This window comes from Tyto alba, unplaced genomic scaffold (genome assembly GCF_018691265.1).
Source record: "Tyto alba isolate M040663 unplaced genomic scaffold, T.alba_DEE_v4.0 Super-Scaffold_28, whole genome shotgun sequence".
Classification (NCBI taxonomy): Eukaryota; Metazoa; Chordata; class Aves; order Strigiformes; family Tytonidae; genus Tyto; species Tyto alba.
The window spans coordinates 11124094-11137871 of record NW_024881302.1 but is presented as its reverse complement, the minus strand read 5'-3'; the positions used below and the strand labels follow the sequence as shown (position 1 = coordinate 11137871).

At 35.7% G+C, this 13778-nt stretch overlaps 1 protein-coding gene across 2 annotated transcripts in view; it reads right to left on the bottom strand.

Annotated features, from left to right (window-relative positions):
- The window catches only part of PDXDC1 (pyridoxal dependent decarboxylase domain containing 1), a 33407-nt gene that overhangs the window by 9019 nt on the left and 10610 nt on the right, over window positions 1–13778 (bottom strand). For both annotated transcript variants that reach the window (XM_032983747.2, XM_032983749.2), the window contains exons 5-16: window positions 13390–13536; window positions 10899–11088; window positions 8332–8400; window positions 7732–7810; window positions 6861–6945; window positions 5934–5982; window positions 5729–5830; window positions 5405–5530; window positions 4096–4146; window positions 2818–2881; window positions 1317–1405; window positions 502–607 (exon numbers count right to left, since the gene is read on the bottom strand). In XM_032983747.2, coding sequence (XP_032839638.1) covers window positions 502–607; window positions 1317–1405; window positions 2818–2881; window positions 4096–4146; window positions 5405–5530; window positions 5729–5830; window positions 5934–5982; window positions 6861–6945; window positions 7732–7810; window positions 8332–8400; window positions 10899–11088; window positions 13390–13536 — 1157 coding nt within the window. The remainder of the gene's footprint in view (window positions 1–501; window positions 608–1316; window positions 1406–2817; window positions 2882–4095; window positions 4147–5404; window positions 5531–5728; window positions 5831–5933; window positions 5983–6860; window positions 6946–7731; window positions 7811–8331; window positions 8401–10898; window positions 11089–13389; window positions 13537–13778) is intronic.

Genomic DNA, 13778 nt, shown 5'->3' with positions numbered 1-13778 from the left:
CCCCCCGCCCATCAGTAACTACAGAAAAACCTAGAAGTTTAGTAAATAATTCTTCCAGTTAAGTAGCTACCTTTTGAACACAAGCACCATTTCAGTGTTGAAACACCCGTGTAAATAGGTCAAGCATCTTGCGTTAAAGCAGCTGAGAGAAAGACATGTAGGGATGATTTATCCTTCACATTTCTTCTATAACCGTTAGAAACAAAGAGCTTCTCCCCTTGCTTTCCCTAATGAATTTAAAAATAATCAGTAAAAGTGTTTCCCTGCAGAGGTAGTGAGGCAGTGTCACCCCCAACAGCTGAGCTACCACTGATGCACCCATTGCCAAGCACAGCAGAATGGCAAAGCAAAGACAGTTCTGTTTTGTTATAAGAAAATCTTCAATGTAGGAGAATATACTAAAGAGTTTCTTGAGAATAGCTGCTTTTACACCAGGAGATTGTTGTTCAATTCTATAGCATATCCCAATTTTCACAAGTGGCTGAATTAAGTGAACATTACCTGCAGAAGTCATTAGTGGGCTAAAACGCACACATGTGCCTTCATCTTCCAGTTCTACCACATCAACTCCACTGGCAGGAACCAGCTGTGCCAGCTGCTCTCCCAGCTGCAGGGGTAAGGCACAGTTACACACAGACAGAGCATGACCTCTTGAGCTGCTGACTCAGGCTAGACTTCCCACAGTCAAGGAGAACCACATGCTCAACAGTTCTTTGTATTTCTCAAAATCACTTCTTGTAACAAAATAGTTTAGCTTGCTGGTGATATGACAAGGTTGGACATACATTTAAAATCATGAAAATTCTGGATAAGCTGTAAGTGTTACAAGTCAGAATCTTCTGCAAAATTGTCACTGTCATTAAGCATGCCATGATTATTAGGCAATTGATCCAAAACAGTTATGTGCTCAGCTCTGTGAAAGCACAGGCTTCTAGATTTAATTCTCTTTAAGAACTGAAAAAGACTGTCTATTCATGAACACACATTGTCAATTAAGTAACTAGTTGATTAAAAAGCATTCTAAATTTTTCACGTATTCCCACAAGACCAGTGAAAAAAATCCAGTACCAACATCTTAAGATGCAGTAATAATTTCAGTAGTAATTACATGTAAAATAATCAGAAATGTGAAAGCAACTTTGCCTCAGAGCAAATTCATCTTTTAAATCCAAAATGCCCACTAGTTTTGCAAAAGATATCAGATCAAGAATAACCTATCACACTAATCTACCAAAGGTTTTAGAATTACTGATGAGCCCCGGAAGCATTCCACTGTCACTTCTTTTTTCCTAAAGAGAAAAAGCATCCATTCTTACCCACTGATTGAAGGTGTCATAAATGTGCCTTTCGTTGCTTATCATGGGGTACTGAACAGTTGAGGCCTGTGCAGCACGTGATGTTTGATCTGAATTCAAAGATATAAGAATCACAGAAGTGGATTTTTACTTACTTAATTAAGCAAAAGGCAACCTAAAATTTAGGTAAAAGACAATTACATTTCCTGGGTAATGTAACAGATCTACACAATGTACTGGACCTCAAGCAGCCTAAACAGGATTTTTTTTCTTTAAAGGTATGTCAAACATGACAAATACTAAAACAGAGTTTTAAAAGTTTGAGTTTTAAAAGGAACCAGTGAAACACTTCTCTCAGCTTTGAGGTTCAAATGCTCCAATGGAAATAAAAACAAAGTTTTCACAAAGCAAAACCCTGTTACAGCAGGCTGTAGTATTTCATTTGATGCATTCAGCTACGTTTTTATCAAGTTTTAAGAACTACTTTCTGTTTTAAACAACATAAAAATAATACTAATGATTTATGAGTCCACTATACACATAAAACATGCAGAAACGGCCAACCATCTTGCATCCTTACAATTCAGGTGGGCGACTTCTCCCTAGTAAAGCTTTTCAAATTGTCATGGTTTGAGCCTGGTCAGCAGCCCAACCCAGGACACAAATAAATGCATCAGTGTACAAAGCAATTCACCAAGTCACTGCACTTGAGTAGGTTTACTTCATGAGTGCAACCACAGATTGGATTAAAACCAAAACCAATACTCCCCCATGCCCAACACAAAATATTCCACAGACAATTAAAATCAACACTCATAACAAAACTACCAAGTTTTCTTTCTGCTGTCTTTTGCCTCATCCCAGCTGGACATGTCCCCACCCTCTGAGCATGTGCACACAAAGAGCACAACATCCTGCTGCAACCAAAAGGACAAAAATCCTTATTTAGACATGCTCTCCAAGAAAGAGGATGTTCTGCTCAGAGTCACATGTGGTGTGGCTACTGTATACCCATGACAGTATTTCCAGAGCGGCTCCTAATGTGTTCTGCTATTTTTAAAATGAGTGCAACCACAAGTGAGATCAGTAAAACAGAGAAACATAGCTCTTGCAATTTGCCACCAAAAGTTTAGAAGGAACAGAAAGCCTGGAAAAAAACAAGGAAGATCTTCCCCAGTCAGTACACTCGAACACAGCTTGCAGCTTACGGGAGACTTCCATCATCTGCTCTCAAGATCAAAGTCATATGCAAATCTTTCATCACACAAGAAGGCAGAAAATTACTTGGTATGAAAATTTAACACACTGCAGTCTATCTTAAAAAAGAAGCTATCACATGTATAGATTCTATCACTAGATTACAACCAGCTTTCACAACCTTTTTAAAAGCATGTTACACAAGACAAGTGCACTACATCACATTTACCTCAAATTCATTTTACAAATTAGTAGTTTTAAAAATATATATATATATATATAAAAAGAGTGGTTTTTTGGTTTTGTTTGTAAATAAATCACACACCTCTATTTGAATATTCCCAGAAGAACTTGAAAACCACCACTGGTGAACTCAATTCATCTTCAACCTTTGAAAAAAAAAAAATCAGATCTATTTTCACTTTTTTTTTTTTTAAAGATTTAACATTGTATAATTCCTTAGACTGATGAGCAAAGCAGATCATTTTGCTTTGACAGCAGTAACAATGTTTACAATAGCTCAGTATTAGAAGGCAACTCTAGGAATATAAGTAAACGTATCTGTAAACACAGAAAAGTAAATCATTATTCAGTTAAAGCAGAATGATATTGATTTTAAGGTATGCATAATTAAAAATTGGGCACTATGAAGCAAGAAACCTAAGCATATTCATTAGAAAATATATAGTTTATTTAGCTTTAAGTATTTTCAGGTATTAACATTTTAAAAATTATCTTGTAATTCACCCCTGAATCATTTGAGAACATTAAGAAAGTTCCTACAGGAATAACAATATAATAACTGATCCTGCTTCGGGGCTAGGAGAAATGGACAGGGAAACTTCTGGAGGCAATCTGAGGCTACATTTCACAATCCTAAAAATGCAAGATTTAGTGAAGTAGAAGGGAGAAGTGACTTGAACTTCTAAGGCCATTAATACTTTCAGAAAAACAATTTTTACAAAAACCATTGCTGTCACTCAGCATGATCCATGAATTATCTATTGCCCCAGAAAACTAAGCTGAGTATATTTTCTGTATGTTAAGTGTCAATTAAAATGGGGGTGAGGGGGGAGAGAAGAATAAAACCACCAAACCCTGTTGAACAGGCCATCTCACAGAAACCGAATTTGGAATGAATACATTAGATGTAATTTCTAGAACTATTACTGGAGTAAAAACCTCAGCTGGGATGATTTTTGCACACAACTTTATAGGGCTCACAATACCATCTCAGCTGCAGGGTAAGATGCAGCCAGAATGTATTAGAGAGGCTTATGGAAACTGATTTCATAAATGTATTACTGAACAAATTCATGTTTTAAATGGAATTAAATCAACCTCTGGAAACAATTTCTGGATGTTGTTGTGTCAGCTCCACTGAGTGCATGAGTACACAGCAATACAACAAATACAATCTAGAGGTCACACACAGCCAAGCCATACTATTTAATTGAACACCTGAACTAAATAGATACCAAGCATCTTCAAAACAATGGCTATGATTTAAGTAATATTTTAAAATAATTTTAAAAATCAAAGTTATTCTTATAACTTAACAAGGACTAGGTTACACAACCAAAGTATTAAATGTAGACTATACCGAAGTTTTAATGAAATCCAGGTTTTTCAAGTTTTCCAGCAACCTCTGACTCTAAAAGACCACAGCAGAAGGGAAACAAAAACAAAACAAAGAGACAAACACATCGTTTTAGAAGTTAAAAATTATTCTAAAAAACATTAAATAATCACTACCATAATTTCTATTTCTGCATAAATCCCTACAACACATCAGGGATTCATCCAGTTCTTATATCTAAATTTAGAATGTAATGGAAAAATATTTTTTGTTTTTAGTAAAACACTGACTACAAAACAATTTTCATTAAAATAAAGTCTTGGTGTATTTATTGACAAAGTTCCAGAGATACTACAACTGTGTTGACTAACAAAAGCACAGTATATAGTGGAACAGTGAAACTTCTCAAAGCTACCAGAGCAACTGGTTGTGATGGCTTTTTAAATTATTTTCACTAGAAAAGACATTCTTACATTGTGGTTTAAAACTATTAATAGACTACTATAAAAGCTAAGATAAATCTTAGATGCCATAAAATCTTAATAACTAATGATACTTTGTCACTCTTTTCGGTCTTTCATGACAATAGCTTCTTCCCTAACCATTACAGAAACTATCCATTTCCATTTTGGCCTTTGAATTTTTAAAGTGCTGGAAATTTAACAAAAAATGTTTTGCATATTAACACTGCATGTTTAAACTAACACATTATATTGGACCTTAATTTCTACTAGGGTAAGGACTTAACTGCAAAAATAGTGCACTTGCCACTGTATAAATGTTTTTAAATACTTTTTGTAAGATTTATAATTTACTATTACTTAAATCAATACAATGCCAAATAGAAAACTAAGAAAGGCTTTCTCTGAACAGCTTTCAAGCAAAATAGAGAAATGACCAAAAGAAGGAAGTGGATATGTTACTTCACTGTATAGAAAGAATAAAGATTAAATATTTATCATTTAAAAAACCTAATAAAATATACAATCTAATAGCAAAAGCACATCCCTCCCCAAACAGTTCACTTTGTTTTCATAATTCATTTGTAACACAATACAAACCAACATGCTACACTGTCAACAGCTACAGTATTTTTAGTTGACTCTTCTACAATGCACCACAATAATCAATATGTATTAACAATTATCATAAAAATATTCTTAAGTGTAACAGTGTTCTGTGATAGCCATCTGGATATCACTTGTACTATCATTGCTACTTGAACTTTGTTTCTGCTTGGAGATTCAATCTGTTCAATCAGAAGAACAGCCTCTAGCCCATACTCTGTGAAGCAAAGTACCCATAAGCAATGTGCCAACAAGCTGCTCCTTACTAGTTGGGAGGCATGCTTTATCCTCTCCACAATCCCATCGTGGCCCAGGTACTGCAAGGAGAGCCACAGTGGCAGGGCACGGAGCTTCTCTACAGGCTGACTCGATGTCAGGCCAGCTGCTAAGGACTAAAGAGGAAAATAAACAATAAACAAACCAGTATTAACCTGTTCAATTATTACATAAACTGGCAAAAATGGAGTATGTCACAACTTAAACAGGGGAGCTTTTGCAAATTATAATTCAGATGAAGACCAAGACTCTACACTACGATCAAGATGAAAGTTTCAAGATCTTGAGAATAACGACTGAGAAGCTGGACATACCAAAGATGGATCCTCATGTCTGTAGAGTGTCACTGCAGGTACAGCCGGGAGACCCAGCCAGGAACCCAGAGTAAGAGTCATGCTGTCGCATTTTGTAGCAGCCTGAAGTTTATTCCAGTAAGCAGAATATAAGCCATATTTTGATTAGATCACGACCTTAAAATCTACAGCACATTATTAACCTTCTAGATATGGTAAAACATACCAGTACAGAAGAGGAGACATAACCCAAAGCCAAAGTCGCCAAATTGACACTAGAAAAAGAAAATGGTTTTAACACATATTAAATATATATTAAGAGAGAGCATTTTAATCTTCAGTTTAAAGATTTCACATTGATGTGTAAAGGGAGGTAATTTTTGTTCATGTATTTGTCATTAACAATGCAGTAGATGTTGCTACGAGGTATTCCAAGATTGAAAACCCAAAAGTAAAGATCCATTTCAATCTAAAAATGTTTCAGTCCAACCTTTGGGGAAATCATCCCCTGAAGTCCTACCCATAATTCAGCATGTTTGGTATCGGAAATAAATAGCATGCAAATGTAACGCTAAACAATGAAATATGAGGAGAAAGAGAGCCCCTACTCCAGGCTCAAAGAAAAAACCCAAAACGAAACAAAAAAAATCTTTGAGCACTGGAGTCTTCATTAACATTGTCTAAGCTCTTGGGATTTCCTTCCTTCCTGGTTTCATCCTCCTCCCAGTTACGTTGCACACTGTGCTTACAACAGTCTTCTTGACAACCTTCATTAAAGTGTCATCTCTTCCACACTCATTTCATTCTCCTTTCTCATTCTCTGTATAACGTCTCCCCTGACTTGTCCTGTAAGGTCTTTTTATTTGTATTCCAAGCTCTTCAAAGCAAGGGCAGATAAGATTACCATCTGAGTAAAAGTAACCACTAACCTATCCTGAAACAGCCACTCCAATGACAAATTTTTTTACATACACAGGAATAATTACCTCATACAGTGACAAAATTATAACCATATAAATTGTTTAATATGACAAAAATCAAAAATGGTCCTATGGCTCTCTACTAGCTAGTTAGCCGTAAAATTATGTGCTGTCCATTAGTTAGGCTTTAATAATGAATATAGTTACACAGAAATACATTTCAAGTTTCATACCCTTCTACGTGGAGCCACATATTATACTGCTCACAAAGTTCCTTCAGTCGTCCAAGTTTATCTGTGTGCCCAGCACCTGGTGTCCCTTTGTGGAAAAGGAAAAAAGCAATGACAAATGATAAGCATGCAAACTAGGTCTCTACATAAAAGGACTTCTTGTACTGTTGTCCAAGAGCAGGAAAGAGGTTGTTTAAAAAGAGCCCACTACACAGTAATCGCACCTGGTTCATTGTGACTTATGAGCAATTGGAATACTAGATAAAAAAAATAGATACTTGTTTTGCTTGTTAATATGTTAAAAATACTTAGAAAATTAGATGTCCTAGGCACTAAAAGATTCAGCAGCCTCAGATAAGAAATGCAGACATTTTTAATATGTTCAAAGTACGACCACAACTAAAGGAAACTAAACCAAGATTAACATCTCGGATATTTTTCCAGGTGCAAAGCAAGTCAGAGACACCTCCTTCATTGTTACTTCAAACAAATTTTCTTCATGAGCAGTTCTGTTTAACTAGAAGAAAAGAATAATTTTTCAAGCTAAAGTTGATGGCACTTGCATCAAAAAATTCTCAAGTGCCAATGTGAAACTGATTTTCAAAAAGAGATTTACACTCACTAAAATAAGTTCTAGTCATATTAATACATCAACTGGCATAAGCAGTACAATCCACCTTTAAATCAGTTAAATAAAAACATTCGACAGATAGTTATTGTGTGTTCATTAAGATATTTCCTGGTATTTCTTGACATGTAACCACTAAGCTGTTTCAGAAAATATATTTTAATTTTGGATTTTATATATATTCATATCTATATCTATATATTCATGAAATAGGGTTTTTTGTTACTGTTTGTCTCTAACACTTACCAGCATTGGCCACAAGCAACAAAGGCAGTTTTCCAGACTCAACATCGTCTTTAATCACTCTGTCCAACAAAGCAACATCCTGTTGTCAATAAGAAAAAAGATATGTATTTATAAACATCTTTGTCAAACAATGCAGAATTGTTTCTGCTGAACTGGAAAAATGCATTAGGAGTGAAAATGGACAGCATTCTGAAGTACTCGAAGACATTAATGTCTTTGTGGCTTGCAGTTTCTTATTCTCAAAGGTAAAATAACCTGAAGGTCAGATAAAGCATTTGTGAAAAATACAACGTGAATACATCATATAGTTTGTAAACATACCTCTGACTACACATATTCTTAAAATCTTCGACTAAAAAGCACCTTACTATATGCCATTAAAAATATCTTGCAAATGACAAGATCGATATAAAAACTACTGGCTTTTTAGAAGATTTCCATCTATGATTTGTACATCTAGAACACAGAAGGCTTAGAGGTTGAAAAAGTAAGTACATTTTAGTACATAGCTTTTCCTAATAACTTATCTGACATTCATTTAATGAAGCTTAAAAAAAAAAAGGCCAAAAGCAAAAGAGCTTTTAAGGAACACAAACTTACCATTTGGTGTTGAGATCCAAACATAGTGTTACAAGGCACACGGCACATGCAAGAAAGGGGTAACCCCAGCTGCAATAACAATGATGGAATTTCAACAACTGGGACATACTCTTTTCAAGCATTCACAGAAATATAGAGTGACACAAAAAATAGTAATCATGATAATAAAAAGCTGGGTATTACATTATAAAGTAAGTTTCCTGCTAAAATTTATAATCAAATTAATAGCAGAGAGAAGAAAGCACAGGAGAAATTGGAAAACAACAACAGTCAACTTTGGTTAGCACATCAGCTGAGTTCAGTTTTTTCCAACAAGATCCCCATACCCTGTACAACAGCCTAAAAACTCAGTCCTCTTTTTCTTGGCCATCCTTACAATTAATACATCCTATAAGCAAACGTGTGCTTTGTGCGTGGTCCATGTTCCTCTGGAGGTTCAGTCACTTTACTACTGAGTAGAGCACAGTCTACCTACTTTGATGATACAGCTCAGCTAACTATTCATGCTGGTAAGTCTGAAGTTCTTCCTAGGATACGGAGGCAAATTCCAGATAACTTTTGCATCATTTACATCAGGGGGAACTGGGGAATCAAGGTCTCTTACATTTCAATCTTTAACTTGAAAGATCACTAGACCAGTGAAATCTAGATGATCATACTCATCAGTGAACGAACAGAAGATTCGGCAAACTAAGAGAACTACAGTTACAGACTAGTTTGTTTTATCCTTTCACTTAACAGAAACTGAATTTTCGTCTGATTACTCGGTTCCAATTGTCTGCTCTACAATATACACTACTCAAAATCTATTAAGTTCAGTGATCACCTAATGCAGACAGGTTACCTAATAAACAAAAGATAAGGCACCACTGTTATTAGCAGAATGTACTCAGAGGCAATAGGCTCTCAAAATACTGATTCTTACCAATATTTCTTGAATCAAGGTCAGTAATTACATGCAACACTTGGCTTTACCAAAGATACCAATCTATTCCAATAAACTCTTACCACTTACTTCCCAAGTCATTTTGGCTGAGACAAGTTCCATTTATGATACCATTTTTATTTCTCTTCAGCTCACATTTTTCAATCTGATAGTAGTACCTCTGCCTGCCTTCTTTACAGACTTGAAAAACAAAGGCCCAAAGAACTTGACTCTTAGTTTCAGTGCATGTTAAGTTTGAAAAATATCACTAGTGCACTGGATGTTAGGTATGCAATAGGAAAGCCTAGATATAGCCTCAATTAGCTTATTTAAGTCTATAAACATTCATGCAAATAAATACTTGGCAAAACCAGTAAGTTTTAAACATAATTAGGAAAAACTGGGTTTCTTTAAAGTGCTGGGTTTTGGGGGCAATCTTGATATTCCAAACAAGACTTTTTGAAATTGGATCAACACAGCCTACTTCTCCCTCAAGTGTTTTCCTTTAAAAAAATAAGATAATGGTTATTGAAAGTAAGAGTACAAGTGCATCATTCCGTACAAATTTTATAACAACTCAGTATTTGGAAATCCAGTATGTTTGGGCTCCAGTCTTTTTTTCACCACAACGAACAGCTTATGTAAAGTGCAGTGCAATCTAGAAACAGTCACTTGTTTGGGGAAAAAAAAAAAAGTTAGCATGTAGGATCCTTTCCCTGGAAATATTAATAAAATTTCTCTTCCTCCCACTGTATTGTTGTTGAAAAAACACAGACTGTAAATGCAACCTGAAAGTATTTTTCCAGACAAATGGTTTTATTTTAAACATACGATCCACTACAGCTACTGAGGTTACCCCCAGTATGGACTTTGCTTCCTTTGCCTGTTTTATAATTATGTTGGAAATTACGATTAATAAAGCAATACCAACACAGTATATAATATTTTTGTATTATCAGCTTGTGAATATTTGGCTGGCATCAAAGTATGGTTTCACCTCAGACTTCCTTCCCCTCCCACCCCCTGCTGTGTTGCTTAGTCACATTGCTATTGTTCCTACCATGAGGAAAAATAATTAAGTTTTCACAATCACTCAAGTTATGCTTTTGCTAAAACAACTTTTCTGAGGCCAAAACTCAGTCCTCATTCTTCAGAATGCCCCTTTTCATACTGTGTTTCAACAGGCAGACACATCAACCTAAGTCTTAGAAACATAGTTTTTTATAGCTTATAAAATTATATATGTCCACAGAAGGGCAAAGAAGAGACAAGGATGAAGGGAATCTGCTCATGAGAAACACTGATCAAACAATTTGTGGAAGGAATAGGAGAGATGCAGAGAGCCTGTTCAGCTTGCCTGGGGATACATGTATTCAGACAACATAGTAGCATTGGGAAAAATCTCAAAGAAGCTTCACTTCTAACAGTGGATGTTCCAGGCAGGCATATGGATCTAAAGGAAAACTGTTACTGGTCCCAACCAATTTACAGGACTGCTGCCAGTAGTGTACAAGGCTGTACCAAAAGTATGAGTCTCTTGCAGGAGAAGTGTGAATATATTTTTAAAATCTAAATTTCAAGTAGGCAATATGAAGTCTGGTAGGTTCTACTTGCAAATAAAACCCCAACTGATTCACTTTACCTGACTGCAGAGAGCTTGGCCCAAGCCTGTTCTAGCTGCAGAACTAATGTATATGACAGGCTGCTTAGCATGTAACACGTTAAATCCTTCTACTGTATAATCTTCATAGCGTGTGTGAATAACAAGTCGACATATTTTCAGCAGACCTTCACGATCATCCTCATGATAATACGCTGATCCATTTTCATATCTGCAAGAAAAGCCAAGTAAACATGACCAACAAAACCCAATAGCCAGTTTAGTGACTAAAACAACACTGACCAGCAAAGGAGTTCACAAGAGGACAAAGAAGATAGACAAAAAACCCTTTTATTTTCCCAGGATAAAGTAGAGTAGAAGGAAACTTTGATGAGGCAGGCTGAGATTAACAATGAGGGAAACCTAGTATATATTTTCATTTAGATTCAGAGATAAAGTAAGAAAGAAAAAACACGTGGGTTCCTAAGGATTGCCTTTACAGAGTTCAAAACCTTGCTTACTAAGAGTGGAGTGGGGGAGGAAACATAAAATCAGATGAAGCCTTTTATAATATATATATAAAATCCAGACTGCTAATTTTAAAGAGAATACAACCTGGCATTCTTTAAGTTAAGTTCGTAATGGAATGAGACACATGAAGTAAGGTAAATGGGCAGAAACTTGCAAACTTTTTATAAAATTACAAATCAAGGTATTTTGTAATATCCAAAACTACTGATGTAATTTTTATTTTAGAGAGTTTGAAACTAAGACCAAAATTTACTACAGTCTATTCAGCACACTGCAAGACAGTTTTCCAGATATTTTAAATATGTGAGTTACATAAATGAAGTGTATTTTTCCCCAGAAATATTTTAATGATTTTATGGCTATTTTGCCTTCCATCTGATTTATTAGGCATGTTTCCTTGGTACTCATGGGGGGGGGTGTCTGCTCCTCCCCTACCTTTTTTAATCTTGCTAGGAATCAAACTCACATCAGCACATTAACATTTATAGTCAAGAAATAGGAGCAAAGTAACCAAGAAGAAATAAGGTACGAGCATTCCAAATTGAGGGCAATCCCTCAGCTGTCTCAGCTGTAGAAAAGGAAACAGCAACAGTGAAAGTAGTAGGTATGTCAATTTATTAAGCAACTTGCAAGCTAGATTTTTATATTAACATTTTTGTGCAACATGTAATTCAGTAGTCTTGCACAATTTAAGAGCGGCATTTATCAACAAATTTACATAAAGGCCCTGAAACATCTTAGGTTATCACAGACTACCTGATGCACAAATACTGCTGAGTACTGCGGAATTAAACTCCAGAATGACCTATGTGCAAACATTTACTTCACCTTTACACAACAGTTCTATGTTCTAACATGGACAGAGGGAAACTCCTCCAGCCTCCTCTAGCTCCTAGCCACAAAATCTGTCAAGAAGTATGAAGCAGTTCACAGCGTGGTATTTGTTCAGTGTTGTTGCCTATGGATCACAAAACTTTGGGGACTACAGTGCAATAGATACCCAGCATTAATACAAAAAATCACGCTTCTATTGATTATTTGATTCAAAACAAGAATACTTCTTTTTGCGAGCCATGTCATTTAGAAACATCACTGACACACTCTCTATGTACACATACATTTGCCAAAGCAGCTGGATTACCTGCAACTTCTCAAATTTCATCATTGCACAAGCTTTCAACATCTTTAAGTCAAAGAAAGATAATTGCTGAATTTATAAAATAATTCTGATAGAGGTGAGCCTGTCAATGTGAGAAAAATCCTTTGTAATTCTAACAACTAAATTTGATTTAACTTCAGCTGTATTTTAACTATTTCATTTTGCACTGTGCTAAACAAAAAAATCTCAGCAGCACTGGCAAGATTTTCTGAAATACAGAGTTATCATGAGAGGGAGAAAGTGTTTGTCGGGGTTTTTTTTTGGCTTCGGGAAGAAAAAAAGGAATTTCAAATCAGTGAATCCCCCCCCACTCCAACACCCCCACAGAAGCTGATTTCCATTCTTTTCTCATGGAACAGTTTAAGATATCTACATGATGAAACAGGCACTTATGAAAGATTTCACTATACTGTAAAATTCAGTAGTGTCACCTACCATACCTGGAAAAATATACCAGATCCAGGAAGAGCAAAGGAGAAGCTAACTGAAAACATCTTTTAAAAATATGAAATACTTCAAGCCTCAGCAACATACCATATGCCTCAAGAAACAAGATTTTAGTGAATTGTCTGACCAACCGTATGTCTACAACTGTACTTTGGCTCTTAGCTCCATATAACCCTTATAAAAGGATTTTTATGGCAATCGTGTTACTGATAAGCTCCTGCCATTCAACAAGCAGTCTTTTTTTTTTTAATTATATATTGTGTTTCAGACCTTTCAAAGAATATTTGTAAGTTTGTGGCACAGTGGTTTCTTTTGTTGACATCCTCAGTCCAGTCATACATATTTTTAAACAATTATCACTACCTAGTCATACATAAGATATTCACAGTGACTCACCTGAAAAGCCTGCAAAGCCAGAGAGTAGTATCAGAAAGGATTCTTGTTGTAAGTTTTCTCAGTCTTTCCCTGTCCAGGACCGATATATAAGCAGCCAAACTATGTCCCAGTAGAGCCATGTGACCCTGTTCACCAACATTTTGAAGTCTGCAAGCCAGAACAGAGTAACTGCCAACTAAATACAAGTCATGAACATTAGTTTTAGGTTTGCATAGTTTTACTGCAGAGTGGCAGAATTTGTTGACATGCAATTTTAAATATTTAGCAGTCACCTTCCTGCCATTGTGTATTACATACTAAAATGCCAGTGCAGACAAAAGCACTTCACTTTGCCTAGATGCTTACAGTAACACCTCAGCTTCAGCCAATCAACTAGCATGAGTTGGAAC